The following is a 13,296-nucleotide window of genomic DNA, read 5'->3' on the forward strand; positions in this document are numbered from 1 at the left end:
CTGAATGAGGAGGTACTGGAGTCCCCCAGATCCTAAGTTCTAAAAGAAGATAGAAAGCAGTGATACTCACAAGCCTTCCCTGAAGCCATCAATCAGTGCTTGGAAGAGTGGTTTATTATGTGGGATTGTCTGCAGAATGTTCCCATCAGCAGTAACGTACCCAATAGCCCACTGACCCAAACGAGTACAGCTCAGCCGGAAGATGTAACTGTGAACAGAGATTACCAGAAGTTTCAATATATATGCTGGTATTAGATAGAGGACAAGACAGAGACAAAATCAAAAAAGAACACTAAGAATAACTTCTTTAAGGGGAAAGGATGAATATGAATAAAAACAAAGTGTGTATGAAAATGTAATAATAAAACTGTTTCTTTGTATGCTAACTTGAAAAGAATTTAAAGTAACTTTTTCAAGGGCCTGGGGGACAGTTTAGGGGAAGATGGAATACTTAGTATGCCTGTAGCTCTGGGTTCAATCTCCAACTTAAAAAAATAAATAAATAAATCAACTTCTCTAAAGATACCAGAATAGAAGCAAAAGCCATCTAATCCTCTGTATTCTATCTTTTAGAGACAGTGTTTATAATATGTTTCTGTTTGGTCTCAAACCACCTGCTTCAGTCTTCCAAGCTCCTGTGTACTGGCACTCCAAGCACCCAGCATAAACCCCATTCTAAACTGACATAAAAACATTTACTGAGCCGGGCACAGTGGAGCATACCTATAATCCCAGAACTCAGGGAGGCAGAGGCAAGCAGATTGTTGTGAGTTCATGAGCAGCCTGGTCTACAAAGTGAGTCCAGAACAGCCAAGGCCACATAGAGAAACCCTGTCTTAAAAAAAAAAAAAAATTTTTAACTAAATCACAGGATATGATTAAGTCAATTCCCCTGATAGATGTCAATCCTATCCCTAAATCTGGGCCACTGGAGAACCAATAAAAGATGACTTTCCTCCAATTCTAAGATAAGTCATGAGAATGAAATTCAGGAGAACAAACCCCTTTGCTTCAAGGCACTGACCTGCCAGGTTTGTGAATGAACTTCTGAAGCCGTGCTTTCACTTCATCATATGTCAGGAAAGCCATGTAACCAGGGTGAGTTACAGCAAGGCTATTCCAATTTCTGAGCAAAGAAGACCAGGGCTAAAGAAATAAAAGATCAATCACAGACCATTTGGCTCAGACATACAACCAGCCTTAGAACAATGAAGAACAAAAAAAAAACTTCCAACTCTCAATTATAAATTCAGTTTGTCACAAATTCTCTACTGTCATTCTATGGGAAGACAAATATATTTGGGAGAGCTAAAAATACAAGCTGCCTTGTATAGGGAGAAGACCACACACACACACACACACACACACAAATTACACAGCACCTCCAACCAGTATTATGACAAAACACAGAAAAACAGAATAGGGCCTATATGCAATTATTAAGCTCTTTAATGAATATTTATTCAAGCTGGCACACACACATTGAAGTACTAATGCATTTTAAGATTAACTCTAGAATGGGATGGGAAGCCAGGCATGGTGGTACAAACTGTAATCCCAACACTTTGGGGGTAGAAACAGATGGATCTGGAATTCAAGGCTAGCCTTGGCTACATAGCAACCTTGAGTCTACCCTGGGCCACATAAGATTTTGTCTGAGAGAGAGAGAGAGAGAGAGAGAGAGAGAGAGAGAAATGGGCAATAGAAAAAAAAAAGTTGGAAACTGACATCAAAGAAATAAAAGAAAATAGGCATAGGCCTTTGAACCTAGGACCTTTCCCAACTTTCAAGTTCACTTCTATTCTTGGGAATGCCTCTTTCCCTGTCTTCCTTCCTTCCTTCTTCTTCTTCTTTTCCAAGCATTTCTCAAATTTATTGGATAACATTTGTATTTACATACAGTTTTTATCCAGAAGACACTGGGTACAGGGTCTCTTCTGAACACATATCACCTTCTCAAGGATTTTGGTCCTCAAAGAAAGGCTCACTATATAAATTTAAATATCCAAAGTAGGGATGATTTCTTTTAATTGGCATTAAACTTGTGATAATATTTGCATTTCTTTTGATTTGTTCTTCTCTCATATATTATATTCCAAATGCAGTTTCTCTTCCTTCCCCAATCCACTCCCTTGTTCTTAATAAACTCTATTTCTGCCACCACCTACCCACCCCAAAGGGATAACAATGTCCATTTCTGACAGCTGTGACATTAACATAATGCCAAAGAATGGTCAAGAGTAACAGCAAAAAAGACAGGAGAACAAAAATTATAGCCACTTTCTAAAGATTATTTATTTATTTTGTGTAGAAGTGTACTCTGTCTGCGTATGTGTCTTCATACCAGAAGAGGACACCAGATCACATTATAGATGGTTATGAGCCACCATGTGGTTGCTGGGAATTGAACTCAGGACCTTTGGAAGAGCAGCCAATGCTCTTAACCTCTGAGCCATCTCTCCAGCCCCCATTATAGCCATCCTCAAATTTCATTTTGTTTCAGATGTATCTATGTATCCGCCTGGGGCTGGAACGTACCCTGTGGATCAGGGTAGCTGATCTGTCATTTTCCTACCTCAGCTTCCCATGTGCTGCTATTACAGGAAATATGCCGTCATGTCCAGCTACTATTAATATATGTATACATCTGTATTTATATTTATATATATATTTAATCTTTCTTTTGGTTACAAGTTTCTGAAACAAAATATTTTTAGATTGTATTTATTTTATTTTATGTGTAGGAGTATTTTGCTTTCAATAAGTATATGTACTACATGCATGTGTGATGGCCACAGAGATCAGAACAGGGCTTTCTATCACCCAGAACTAGAGTTAGAGATAGTTCCAAGTCACCATGAGAACTGAACAAGGTTCTTCTGCAGAAGCAGCAAATGCTGTTAGCTTGCTTCTAACTCACTCTGTCCCCCAGGCTGGCCTTGAACTCAGCAACCTTCCTCCCTCAAATACCTAAGTGATAGAATTATAATTGCAAGCCACCATACTCAGCTTTTACCTTTTTTGCTTTTAAAGGTGTTTTGTCTTCAAAAAAATAGCACCAGGTTAGTCAATGACTTTAGAATCCTACCTGAAACAGTCGTGTAAAGATATCAAATTCAAAAACAGAAATATAATCATTGCAGGTCAGATCAATAGTGGACTTCAGAGCCATGGCCTCCAGCCCAGAACTGATGGGATGCACTTCATGAAGGGCCTGTCGAAAGCTCTTCCAAGGGACTATTGTCCTGGGGTAGGATGGGGCGAGAGAAGGCACAAAGAGAGAACACGTAACTGTAGACATTACTGCCATTAAACAATGGCAAGCAAACTACATTAAGCTCCCAATAATAACAGCAATTCTCTCACAGAAGCCAAGTTATATTTAGACTGGGAATAGAAAGAAGGAAATAAAAGGATGTGCTTGTTAACTTCCTAATGAGTAACAGAAATGGTTTTCTACAATTCTGTAGCCAAAAATGTCACATACTGATTCCTTTCTCATCTCTCTACAGAATTTGTTCTACCCTAGAAGCACAGAAGGAAGATGAGGTCATGCCTTATTTTAACATGGTTTTATCATGGGGACCTTGGTCAGTCTTGATCTTTCTATCCTCTTCCTCAGCCTCGCCTCACCATGCTAAGAGGAGAGGTGCAGACTATTATACCAAATTTTTCTTAGGTGAAGGAGTCTCACTATGTAGACCATGCTGGCCTGGAACCCATAGAGATTCACCTGTCTCTGTCTCCCAAGTGCTGGGACTAAATTTAGTATGTTGTCACCTCTCCTAGCTTTGAAAATCATAATCAGTCCACATTTTATGTGATATAACATTATGCAATTTAATTTTATTTTTGTGGTGCTGGGAATCAAACCAAGGCCTTATGCATGTCAGACAAGCAGTATAAGCTCCATAATTCTTGCTCAAACATTAGTAGGTTTTGTTTGCTTGTTTTTTTGGGGAAAAGTTGACCAAGAACTTTTCTATTATTGTCTGGTCTCAAACATCCTGCCTCTGCTTCCCAAGTGCTGGAATTATAGGTGTGAGCTATCACGCCTGGCTGAGTATTAGCATTTTTTTAGTAGTATCTATCTATCTATCTATCTATCTATCTATCTATCTATCTATCTATCTATCTACCTACCTACCTACCTACCTATCTATCTATTTTATTTTCACTGCTAGGGACTAAATTCATGGCATGGATCATTTTAGCACATGATGTACTGAACTATGACTCTAATCCTGGAACTCTTAACAGCACTTGGGAGGCAGAGGCAGGCGGATCTGAGTTTGAAGTCAGTCTAGTCTACAGAGCAAGTTCGAGGACAGTCAGGGCTACAAAGAAACCCTGTATTGAAAAACACTCCCCGCCCCCCAAAAAAAAATCTCTTAGCAACAGGAACCTTTTTAAGATCTTCCCTGCGGAGGTCAGCAGACAGCGTGGACTTCTCCAACCTTTCCCCAAAACTCTGAATAAAACTGTTCTAACAGGGGCTGGAGAGATGGCTCAGTGGAAGAGCACTGTTTGCTCTTCCAGAGGTTCTGAGTTCAATTCCCAGCAACCACATGGTGGCTCACAACCATCTATAAAGTGATCTGGTGCCCTTGTCTGTCACTTATATACATAAAATAAATAAATAAATCTTTAAAAACAAAACAAAACAAAAAAAAACTGTTCTAATGGTAAAACAAACAAAACAACCAACCACTACCACAACAACAAAAACAAATTTATACAAACCAATTTGAAAAGCAATTAGGTAACAGTAGTGGGGGGGGGGCAAGAGTCAGACCCTCTGACTTACCAATAACATTCTTAGCCATGTAATTAAGAAGAAACTCACTTATTAAAGCAATTATGATACTGATCACTCTTTGAAACAGCAAATAATTGGAAATGTGGGGCTGAAGAGATGGCTCAGTATAAGCATCAGGTACTGCTTACCTAAGACCAAAGTTCAACATCACAGAACCCACATCCAGCAACCCACAACCAACCACCTATAACCCCAACTCCAGGAGATCTGACACCCTCTCTAATCTCTGTGGATACTGCATTCACATGTATAAACACATAATATACACATAGTTAAAAAAATTTTAAACCAATAATTTGAAATATAAATGCATATTAACAGAATACAGGGAGAAAAAAAGGAAGACTATTCAATCAAAGAACATGGACTTTATCGAAATTACAGTTTTATTTCTTTAAAGATTACAGAAAGCAGAAAGATACCCAGAGGCCCACCTGCAGCTGGAGCCACTACAATGTGCAAATATGTGGTGGAGAGATGAGAGAGAAAGAGAAGTGGAACCCTTTGAGTAGTAAGGAAAAAAAAGGCAAAACAGGAGACAGGAGGGAGAGAGGAACAGCCTGATTTAAGTAGCCTGCCATGCCACCTGAGGCCATGGTGAAGTCCCAGCCTGTCTGCCACTGAGGTTAAAAGAACAGAAACACTCAGAAAGTGCGCCCATACTTTGCCTGGGCAGCACAGTAGAGCTGGCCCTGGTGGCGTAGGGGCAGGCGAGCTGGAGCTAGCCCTGGCCCTGGCCCTGGCCCTGGCCCTGGCCCTGGCCCTGGCCCTGGCCGGGTGTGGTACTGAGTGAACTAGCTAGCTGAGCAACTCTGCTACCACCAGGCCCAGACCCAGGGTTTTGAGATGGCCCACCCCAATATTTACCCCATCTATAAACTGCTGGCGCACATGAAGGGCCTGGTCCTGCAGATCAAAAGCTGCAGAATCTCCTTAACACAGGGCAACAACAGGATATCCCAGAGGAGTCACAGTGAGGATCCAGTATTGATAATGCAGCAGAACCCAGGTCTAAAGCAGACCCATGACTCGTTGCAATGAACGTTTGTAAGCAAAGATGTGTGGACAAAAGGGTATGCTGTGTGGCACACTATAGCTGCCACGATGAGATTTTTTCCCTTTGGAGGTGGGTAGAGTTGCAAGGGTAGAGGGTGCACACAAAGAAACAAGGAGATAAGTAAAACTGGAGCGCATGATGTGAAATTCACAAAGAATCAATACAAAGTTAAAAATATACTGGAAAAAGCTGGGCATAGTGGCACACACTTTTAATCTCAGCACTCCAGGAGTTAGAGGCAATCTACTGAGTTCCAGACAGCCAGGACTACACAAAGAAGCCCTGTCTCAAAAAGAAATAAACACATGTCCATTTCCCCCAAACTTTGTCCATGTTCTATTTTGTTTTTATTTTATTTTATTTTATTTTTATTTTATATATTATATTAATTATATTATATTATAATTATATTATATTATTTCAAGACAGGGTATCTCTGTGTAACCCTGGCTGCCCTGCAATGCATTCTGTAGACTGCCTCTGCCTCCTGAGTGCTGTGATTAAAGGTGTATGCCACCACCATCTGGAAGCTTTCCCATGTTTTAAATATTCTTATTTATTTTGTTTTGGAGAAGGGAGTCTCATATTGCCCAGGCTGGCTAAATCTCATCTTCCTATCTTCATCTCAAGTGCTGGGATTATAACCATGTATCTTCATCCCAGGTTTTTTTTTTTTTGTTTTTTTTTAAATTGGCCTGGTGTGGTGGTGCACATCTTTAACTCTAGCACTTGGAAACAAAGGTAGGCGGATCTCTGTGAGTTCAAGGCCAGCCTGCTCTACAAAGTGAGTTTTGGAATAGCCAGGGCTATTACACAGAAAAACCGTGTTACGAAAAACAAAAACAAAATGGAAGAATTTTTAAAAATATTATTGTTATTGTTGTTGGTACGTGTTTATATGTGAGTGCAGGGTACAAGTGCCATGGTGCAGATGTAAATATCAGAAGAAACATTGTGGAATCAGTTCTCTCCTTCCACCTTTACACAGGTTCCTGGGATCGAATTCAGATTATCAGGTTTGTGCGGCAGGCACGTTACCTGCTGAGGCATCTTGCTGACCCACTGTGTTTTAAATATTTCATAATCTAAAATTCTAAACAAATATCTCCTAATATAAGCTTTAGCTTTTAATACCTAAGGTTCATCAGTTAGAGACTTACTTTTCTCCAAAAGCTTTTCTCCAAAACTCTGCAGCATCTGCTTTAGTAATCCGAAAAGTGTCTCCTTGAAAGAGTCCGCTTGGAAAGATGCCTTTCAGTTCTGCCAGCATGTGGCTGAAGATCAGGGATAGTTTGGTTAGGTTTCGCCTACAAATGATCAAAGTACAATAATTAACAAATAGACTGCTGATACTTTAAGTACACCAAATTCACCATAACAATGTAAACTAACATGAAAATGAATTTATAATTTTTGGTCAATCATACTAAAAAATACACCAAACTAGGAGAGGAAGGAATTGTGTTTTTGACAACAGCTACTGTTCTGTATGTAAAGCAGGAAGGCCTTCAGAAATTATTTTGTTCTAGCAACAAATGAAAGAAGAAAATCTAACGTCTCCCATCTCTCTCTCTATTCAAATAAATGTCATATAGTGAAGAAGAAGCCCAGTCAACAGTGTGAGCTTAATCTAACAAGGACAGATATCCTTTAGGGTGCCAGGTAAGAGTGAGCACCACGCAAATGCAGGGACTTGCACAGCCATAACCACACAATCACAAAAGAAAGGCAGTGTTAATGTGGGAGTTCCTGCTCTGCAGAAACCTACCTCAGATTTTAAAAAAAATACTCACTAGGTAATTAATCCAAGATAAAAATATTAATAATAGCTATCCAGACCTAACAAATATATTCACTAATCCCAGATTTTGTGAAAAATTTCTAAATTTTATTAAACCACTGCTTTTTGCCAAAAATGAAGTGTTAACATCCAAAGCAAATATGCGCATATACTATCACTGTTCTTAACAATTAACTTTGTTCTAGTAACCTCTATTTAATGGATGTGATTTAACCAATTTCACACAGGTGATACCTCTAATTTGGTCAGACTGTCCTTGTTATTTTTAATATCAGCATCACAAAGAACAGGATCTAGATGTTTTAGATACTACTAAATACCAAACTAACTACAATTTGACCTTTCCCTTGTCCTAATAATTTTTTATTTATGTACTCAACTCTATATTCTTGTTATTTAACTTGACTGACTATAAAATCTCAAACCATGACTAATTACTAATGTCCTATAAAAAGCTTTGTTAAAAGACATTTTCTTCTGTTACACTATACTAGAGGGTCACCATCAAGCACATTTTGTCTTTCCTAGGTAAAATAAATGCAGCATAAATCGACTCTGACTTGAAAACTCTGGGCTCTACGAGAACATAGCCCACAGAATCAACTAAGCAGGGCCTAATACATAGGTGCTCACAGAGACTCAACTGGCAATCATGGAGCCTGCATGGGGCTGTGCTATAGTTCTTCTGCATATTCATTATGGTTGTTGGGCTGTGCTATAGTTCTTCTGCATATTCATTATGGTTGTTTAGTTTGGCATTATTTGTGTAACTCCTAACAGTAGAAGCAGATGACTCTGATTCTTGCCTGCTTTTGGGACCCTTTCCCTTCTACCGGGCTGCCTCATCCAGCCTTGACATGAGGGTTCGTGCCTAGTCGTATTGCATCTTGTTATGCTGTGTTCAACTGGTATCTCTGGGAGGCCTGTACCTTTCTAAAAGAAAACAGCGGAGCAGTTGATCTGAAGGAGATAGAAGGTGTTTCGGGGAATTGGGAAGAGTGGAGGGAGGGGAAACTGATCAGAATATACTGTATGAGAAGGATTAAAAAAAAAAAAAGGTACTGGTTTCTTTTGCAAAAAACCTAGGTTCAGTTCCCAGAATCTAAACATGCCAGCTAACAACTGCCTAACTCATTTCAGGAAATGCTTATCTTTTTCTGGCTTCCATGGACACCAGGCACACCAGTCGTGCAAATATACACATGAAGGCAAAGCATTTACACACATAAATAAATCTTTAAATTGTGTTTTAAAAGTATACAGGAGTACACTAATAGGTTCTATGCAAATATTTTGCCATGTTACACATCTGCAGACATGGTTATCAACTGGAGTCCTGGAACCAATCCTTCACCATACTGAAGGATAACTGTCTGTCATATTTTGAGGTTGCAACAGAGCTTTTCTTTCCACTTGAGGAGTGGGGTGGGGGTGGGGGAGAAGAACCAGATTTGCATCTCAATTCTTTCTGAAAACAAAACTTGGTTCTCCTCGTTGTTCTCTCTTGATTCTGTTTGTTTCTGTCATTAGTTTTTTTAATTAAATTTTTATTTTTTATATTAATTACAGTTTATTTACTTTGTATCCCAGCTGTAGCCCCCTTCCAATCCCACCCTTCCTCCCTCATCTCCTCCCATTCCTCTCTCTAAGTCCACTGATAAGGGAGGTCTTCCTCTTCCATCTGACCCTAGCTTATCAGGTCTCTTCAGGACTGGCTGCACTGTCTGCCTCTGTAGCCTAGCAAGGCTGCTCACCCCTCAGGGGGGAGGAGTGTGTGTGCGTGTGTGTGAGTTTGAGTGTGAGTGTGTGTGTGTATGTGTGTGTGTGTGTGTGTGTGTGAAAGAGCTAGCCACTGAGTTCATGTCAGAAATAGTCCCTGTTCCCCTTACTAGGGAACCTACTTGGATACCGAGCTGTCATGGGCTACATCTGAGCAGGGGTTTTAGATTATATCCATGCATGGTCCGTGGTTGGAGAAACAGTCACAGAAAAGACCCCAGATATATTTGGTCCTTGTGGAGCTCCTATCCTCTCCAGGTCTTACTAACGGCCCCTTCTTTCATATGATTCCCTGTACTCTACCCAATGTTTGCCAATGTTTGGTTATGAGTCTCAGCATCTGCATTGAAACACTGCTAGGTAGAGTCTTTCAGAGGCTCTACCTACTCTGTGGTAGGCTCCTGTCCTGTCCTTGTTTTCTCCTACTTCCAATGTCCATCCCGTTTGTCTAAGTGAGGATTGATCATCTTACCCCGGGGTCCTCCTTCTTGTTTAGCTTCTTTAGGTATACAGACTGTCATTAGTTTTTATTCCAAACCCTTCGAGGTATTTTCTAAGAATTTACTTTCTGCTATTTTCCATTCTCAACAGTCTCTCTTCTCTTTCTGTATAATATCAGGACTTCAAAAACTGCCCTGAATAGGTCTGGAGAGATGGCTCAGCATTTATGAGCACATACTACTCATGCAGTGAACTGGAGTTTGAATCCCAACACCCACACAAGGCAGCTTACAACCACCTATAATTCCAGTTTCAAGGGAATCCAATGCCTTTAGCCTCACTGGCACGCGTGCATGCCACACACACACACACACAGAATAAATCTTTGAAAAGCAAAACCAAAATATGAAAATATCTATACACCCTACAAATCCCTTCTCTTGACCTTTGGTAGTTTTCTACTTCTCCACCAATTCCAACACCTGAAAACATCACCATCAGATTAAGGATCCTTCTCAAATGTGTTTCTCCATGCTCCTAGCCTGTATTTAATGATGGCATCTCTTAATTCCCACAAACTCAGAATTTTTGGCTTCTTTCATTTTTTTATTCTCATATCTGATTTTTCAAGTTTGAAGACACTATGTTATCAATTCTCCTTTGAATTGTTATTGTTCTAATACTATTATTAATAGTATTAAAATATTATTATTAATACCAATATTCTAACATTCCTTGCTACTACAGTCCTATGTAGGTCCAATCTTACTTTTCTACAAAAAAATTTATTTTTGTTAAATTTAAAAAATTAGTTTTTGTGCCAGGGTTTCTTTGTGTCTGTAGACCAGGCTGGTCTCAGAGATCTGCCTGCTTCTACCTCCAGAGAGCTAGAATAAAAGACATGTGCTACCATGCCCAGCTCCATTTTGTTTTACTTTGAAAATTTTTGTATAGGCTGTTCAACAAAGGTGGTCTTAAAGGCCTCTCTAAATGGTGATCTTTAAGCTGAACCTGAGAGAACATAAAGACTCTTATTATGTTGGTATCTTTTGCTCTCCAAATTATTTTTCTACTAAGAATCTACCAGTTATAGTACTCTGTAGAATCAGAAACAAAAATACAACCAAAATAACGATGGGACAGAAAGCTTTCATAAATCTATTAAGTAGGCCACAAAAAGGAAAGCTATCGACCACAAGGATGTAATGGCACCAGCTACCTAAGATGAGTTCAAACTGCTGACTAAAATAGTTACTGAAAATCAATTTAAGACATATTTCTACTAAAAAATGAAGCCCCTCTTCCCCAAGCCAGCAGACATTTCTTAAAAATCAGCAGATTGCATCATAATCATACTTCTCAAGAGGAAACAGTGGGTCTCTAAAAACCCATGGGTCAGGTCTGATTTGGAATTTTTCCCAATAAGACTTTAAGGCTTTAGACTTATGGTTTAGTGTCTGCAGTGTTATTAGCAGAATCTAACGCAGAAACAGACTGATGAAGCATGATGGCTTATCTGGGGATATGGCTAGGTAGGCAGTACTTGTCAAAGTCCCATCAGCAGTCAGTAGTTCCCACACTCCAGAGTCCTTCCATATTTTGCAATATGTTGAAGACGGAACTTTCTGAAGCAACTCCCAACAACTGCAAGAAGTACAAGTCTTTCTGTAACAGTATTAGAGGAAGGTCATTCTGTACTTCTTTTAGCTCCAACCACCTACATCTAAGGAAATGCAAACTGACTTTAAAGCTTTCAACTTCCCCATAATCAACTGCTAAGTTCTAAATTCAAAACCAGCTTCTTCTTTTTTTTTTTTTTTTTAAGTACTGGGATCAAACCCAGGGCCTTGTGCCTTCAGAGGGAGCATCCTGATGCTGGACTACATGCCCAGCCCAGTATCAATATTTTTTGCAGGGGAGGGTGGTGGTTGTGAGACAAGGGCTTACCTGGCTGGCCAGGCATTCACTATGAAGTACAAACTGGTCTTTTGTATTTTTTGTTTTGAGTCTCACTAGGTAGCCCTGGCTATCCTGGGGTTCACTATGCAGATCAAGCTGTCCTTAAACTCAGAGATCCACTTGCCTCTGCCTGGGATTAAAGGCGTGCCCTACCACCCAGGCAGGTCTTAAATACAAAGCAACCCTCATGTCTCAGCCTCTTAAATGCTCTTATTACAGACCTATCACACTTCTTTAAAAATCAATCTTTAAAAAGTCAAAAGTAATCTGTCTCAGCACTAGGGAGAGAGAGACAGGCTCTGCCTCTCACAGATCCCACAGAGTTCAAGGCCAGTATGATCTATAGCAAGTTTCAGGCCATCCAATGCTACACACTGTTAAGAGCCTGTCTCAAAACAAAAACAAAATTAAAAAACAAATAAATAACAACATCAAAAAGAAAACCCATAATTATTTCTATTCTGCCTGCCTTAGGTCTAAAGTAACAATTATATTGTATATAATTTCATCTAATAAGGAACATCACAAAAGTACATTAAAAGATTAAATGAATAATTACAGTTCCTGTTTATCTTTGAAAGTGAAAATACAGGGCTAAGGAGATGGCTCAGCACATTAAGAGCACTTGTCTTGCACGCAGGAGGACCTGAGTTCAAATGTTCAGACCCCATGAAAAAACCAGAAATGACAGTACACAGCACTAATACTAGTGCTGTGGGAAGAAGACAGAAAGGTGGTTTGCTTGCTATCAGCCTTGCTCTGGGCTCAGTGAGAAGTCTGTCTCAAGGAAATAGGGTGGAGAGTGCTAGGAGTAGGCACTCCTCAGAGAGGGCCATCATGAAAGAAAAAGTATCCATGTTGGGCCAGCATGGTGGTGCATGCCTTTAATCCCAGGACTTGGGAGGCAGTGGCAAGTGCATCTCTAAGTTTGAGCCAAGCCTGGTCTATAAGACAGGTCAAGGATAGCCAGGGCTATACAAAGAAACTCTGTCCTGAACCACAATCCCCAACATCCCCCCCAAAGAAATATAATTAAATATGTAGTGACTATGCAGAGGCAGGTGGACCTCTGAATTCAAGGCCCGTTAGAGAGAGACCCTGTCCCTTTCAAAAGGGATAAGTAGTAACACTCTCGTGTCAATGAAAATGCCTCATCCCTCCAAAATGCTATAAATCTCAAGAAGAAAAAGATGGCTGAAAGGTGTTCATTGAAGATCCTCCACAGGAAGCATTGCGATGACCTCTAAGTGGTGAAAACAGGGCAGTCACATACAGTCAAGGTTATGGCTCTGTGAAACCTTTGATAATTCTCCAACCGACAAGAATGCTCCATAACATTTATAGTAACAGTCAAGAAGACCAGAGTCAAAACTATTTCCTGTCCTATTAATATGTAGTGTCCTTAGGCAGTTTTTTTAACCTCTGTGAGACTCAGACATC

At 39.9% G+C, this 13,296-nt stretch overlaps 1 protein-coding gene across 2 annotated transcripts in view; it reads right to left on the bottom strand.

Annotated features, from left to right (window-relative positions):
- Window positions 1–13,296, bottom strand: part of Cbl (Cbl proto-oncogene) — a 90,434-nt gene that overhangs the window by 26,361 nt on the left and 50,777 nt on the right. For both annotated transcript variants that reach the window (XM_021659386.2, XM_060372269.1), the window contains exons 3-6: window positions 7,037–7,183; window positions 3,089–3,245; window positions 1,025–1,146; window positions 71–208 (exon numbers count right to left, since the gene is read on the bottom strand). In XM_021659386.2, coding sequence (XP_021515061.1) covers window positions 71–208; window positions 1,025–1,146; window positions 3,089–3,245; window positions 7,037–7,183 — 564 coding nt within the window. The remainder of the gene's footprint in view (window positions 1–70; window positions 209–1,024; window positions 1,147–3,088; window positions 3,246–7,036; window positions 7,184–13,296) is intronic.

This window comes from Meriones unguiculatus, chromosome 1 (genome assembly GCF_030254825.1).
Source record: "Meriones unguiculatus strain TT.TT164.6M chromosome 1, Bangor_MerUng_6.1, whole genome shotgun sequence".
In the NCBI taxonomy this organism is placed as follows: Eukaryota; Metazoa; Chordata; class Mammalia; order Rodentia; family Muridae; genus Meriones; species Meriones unguiculatus.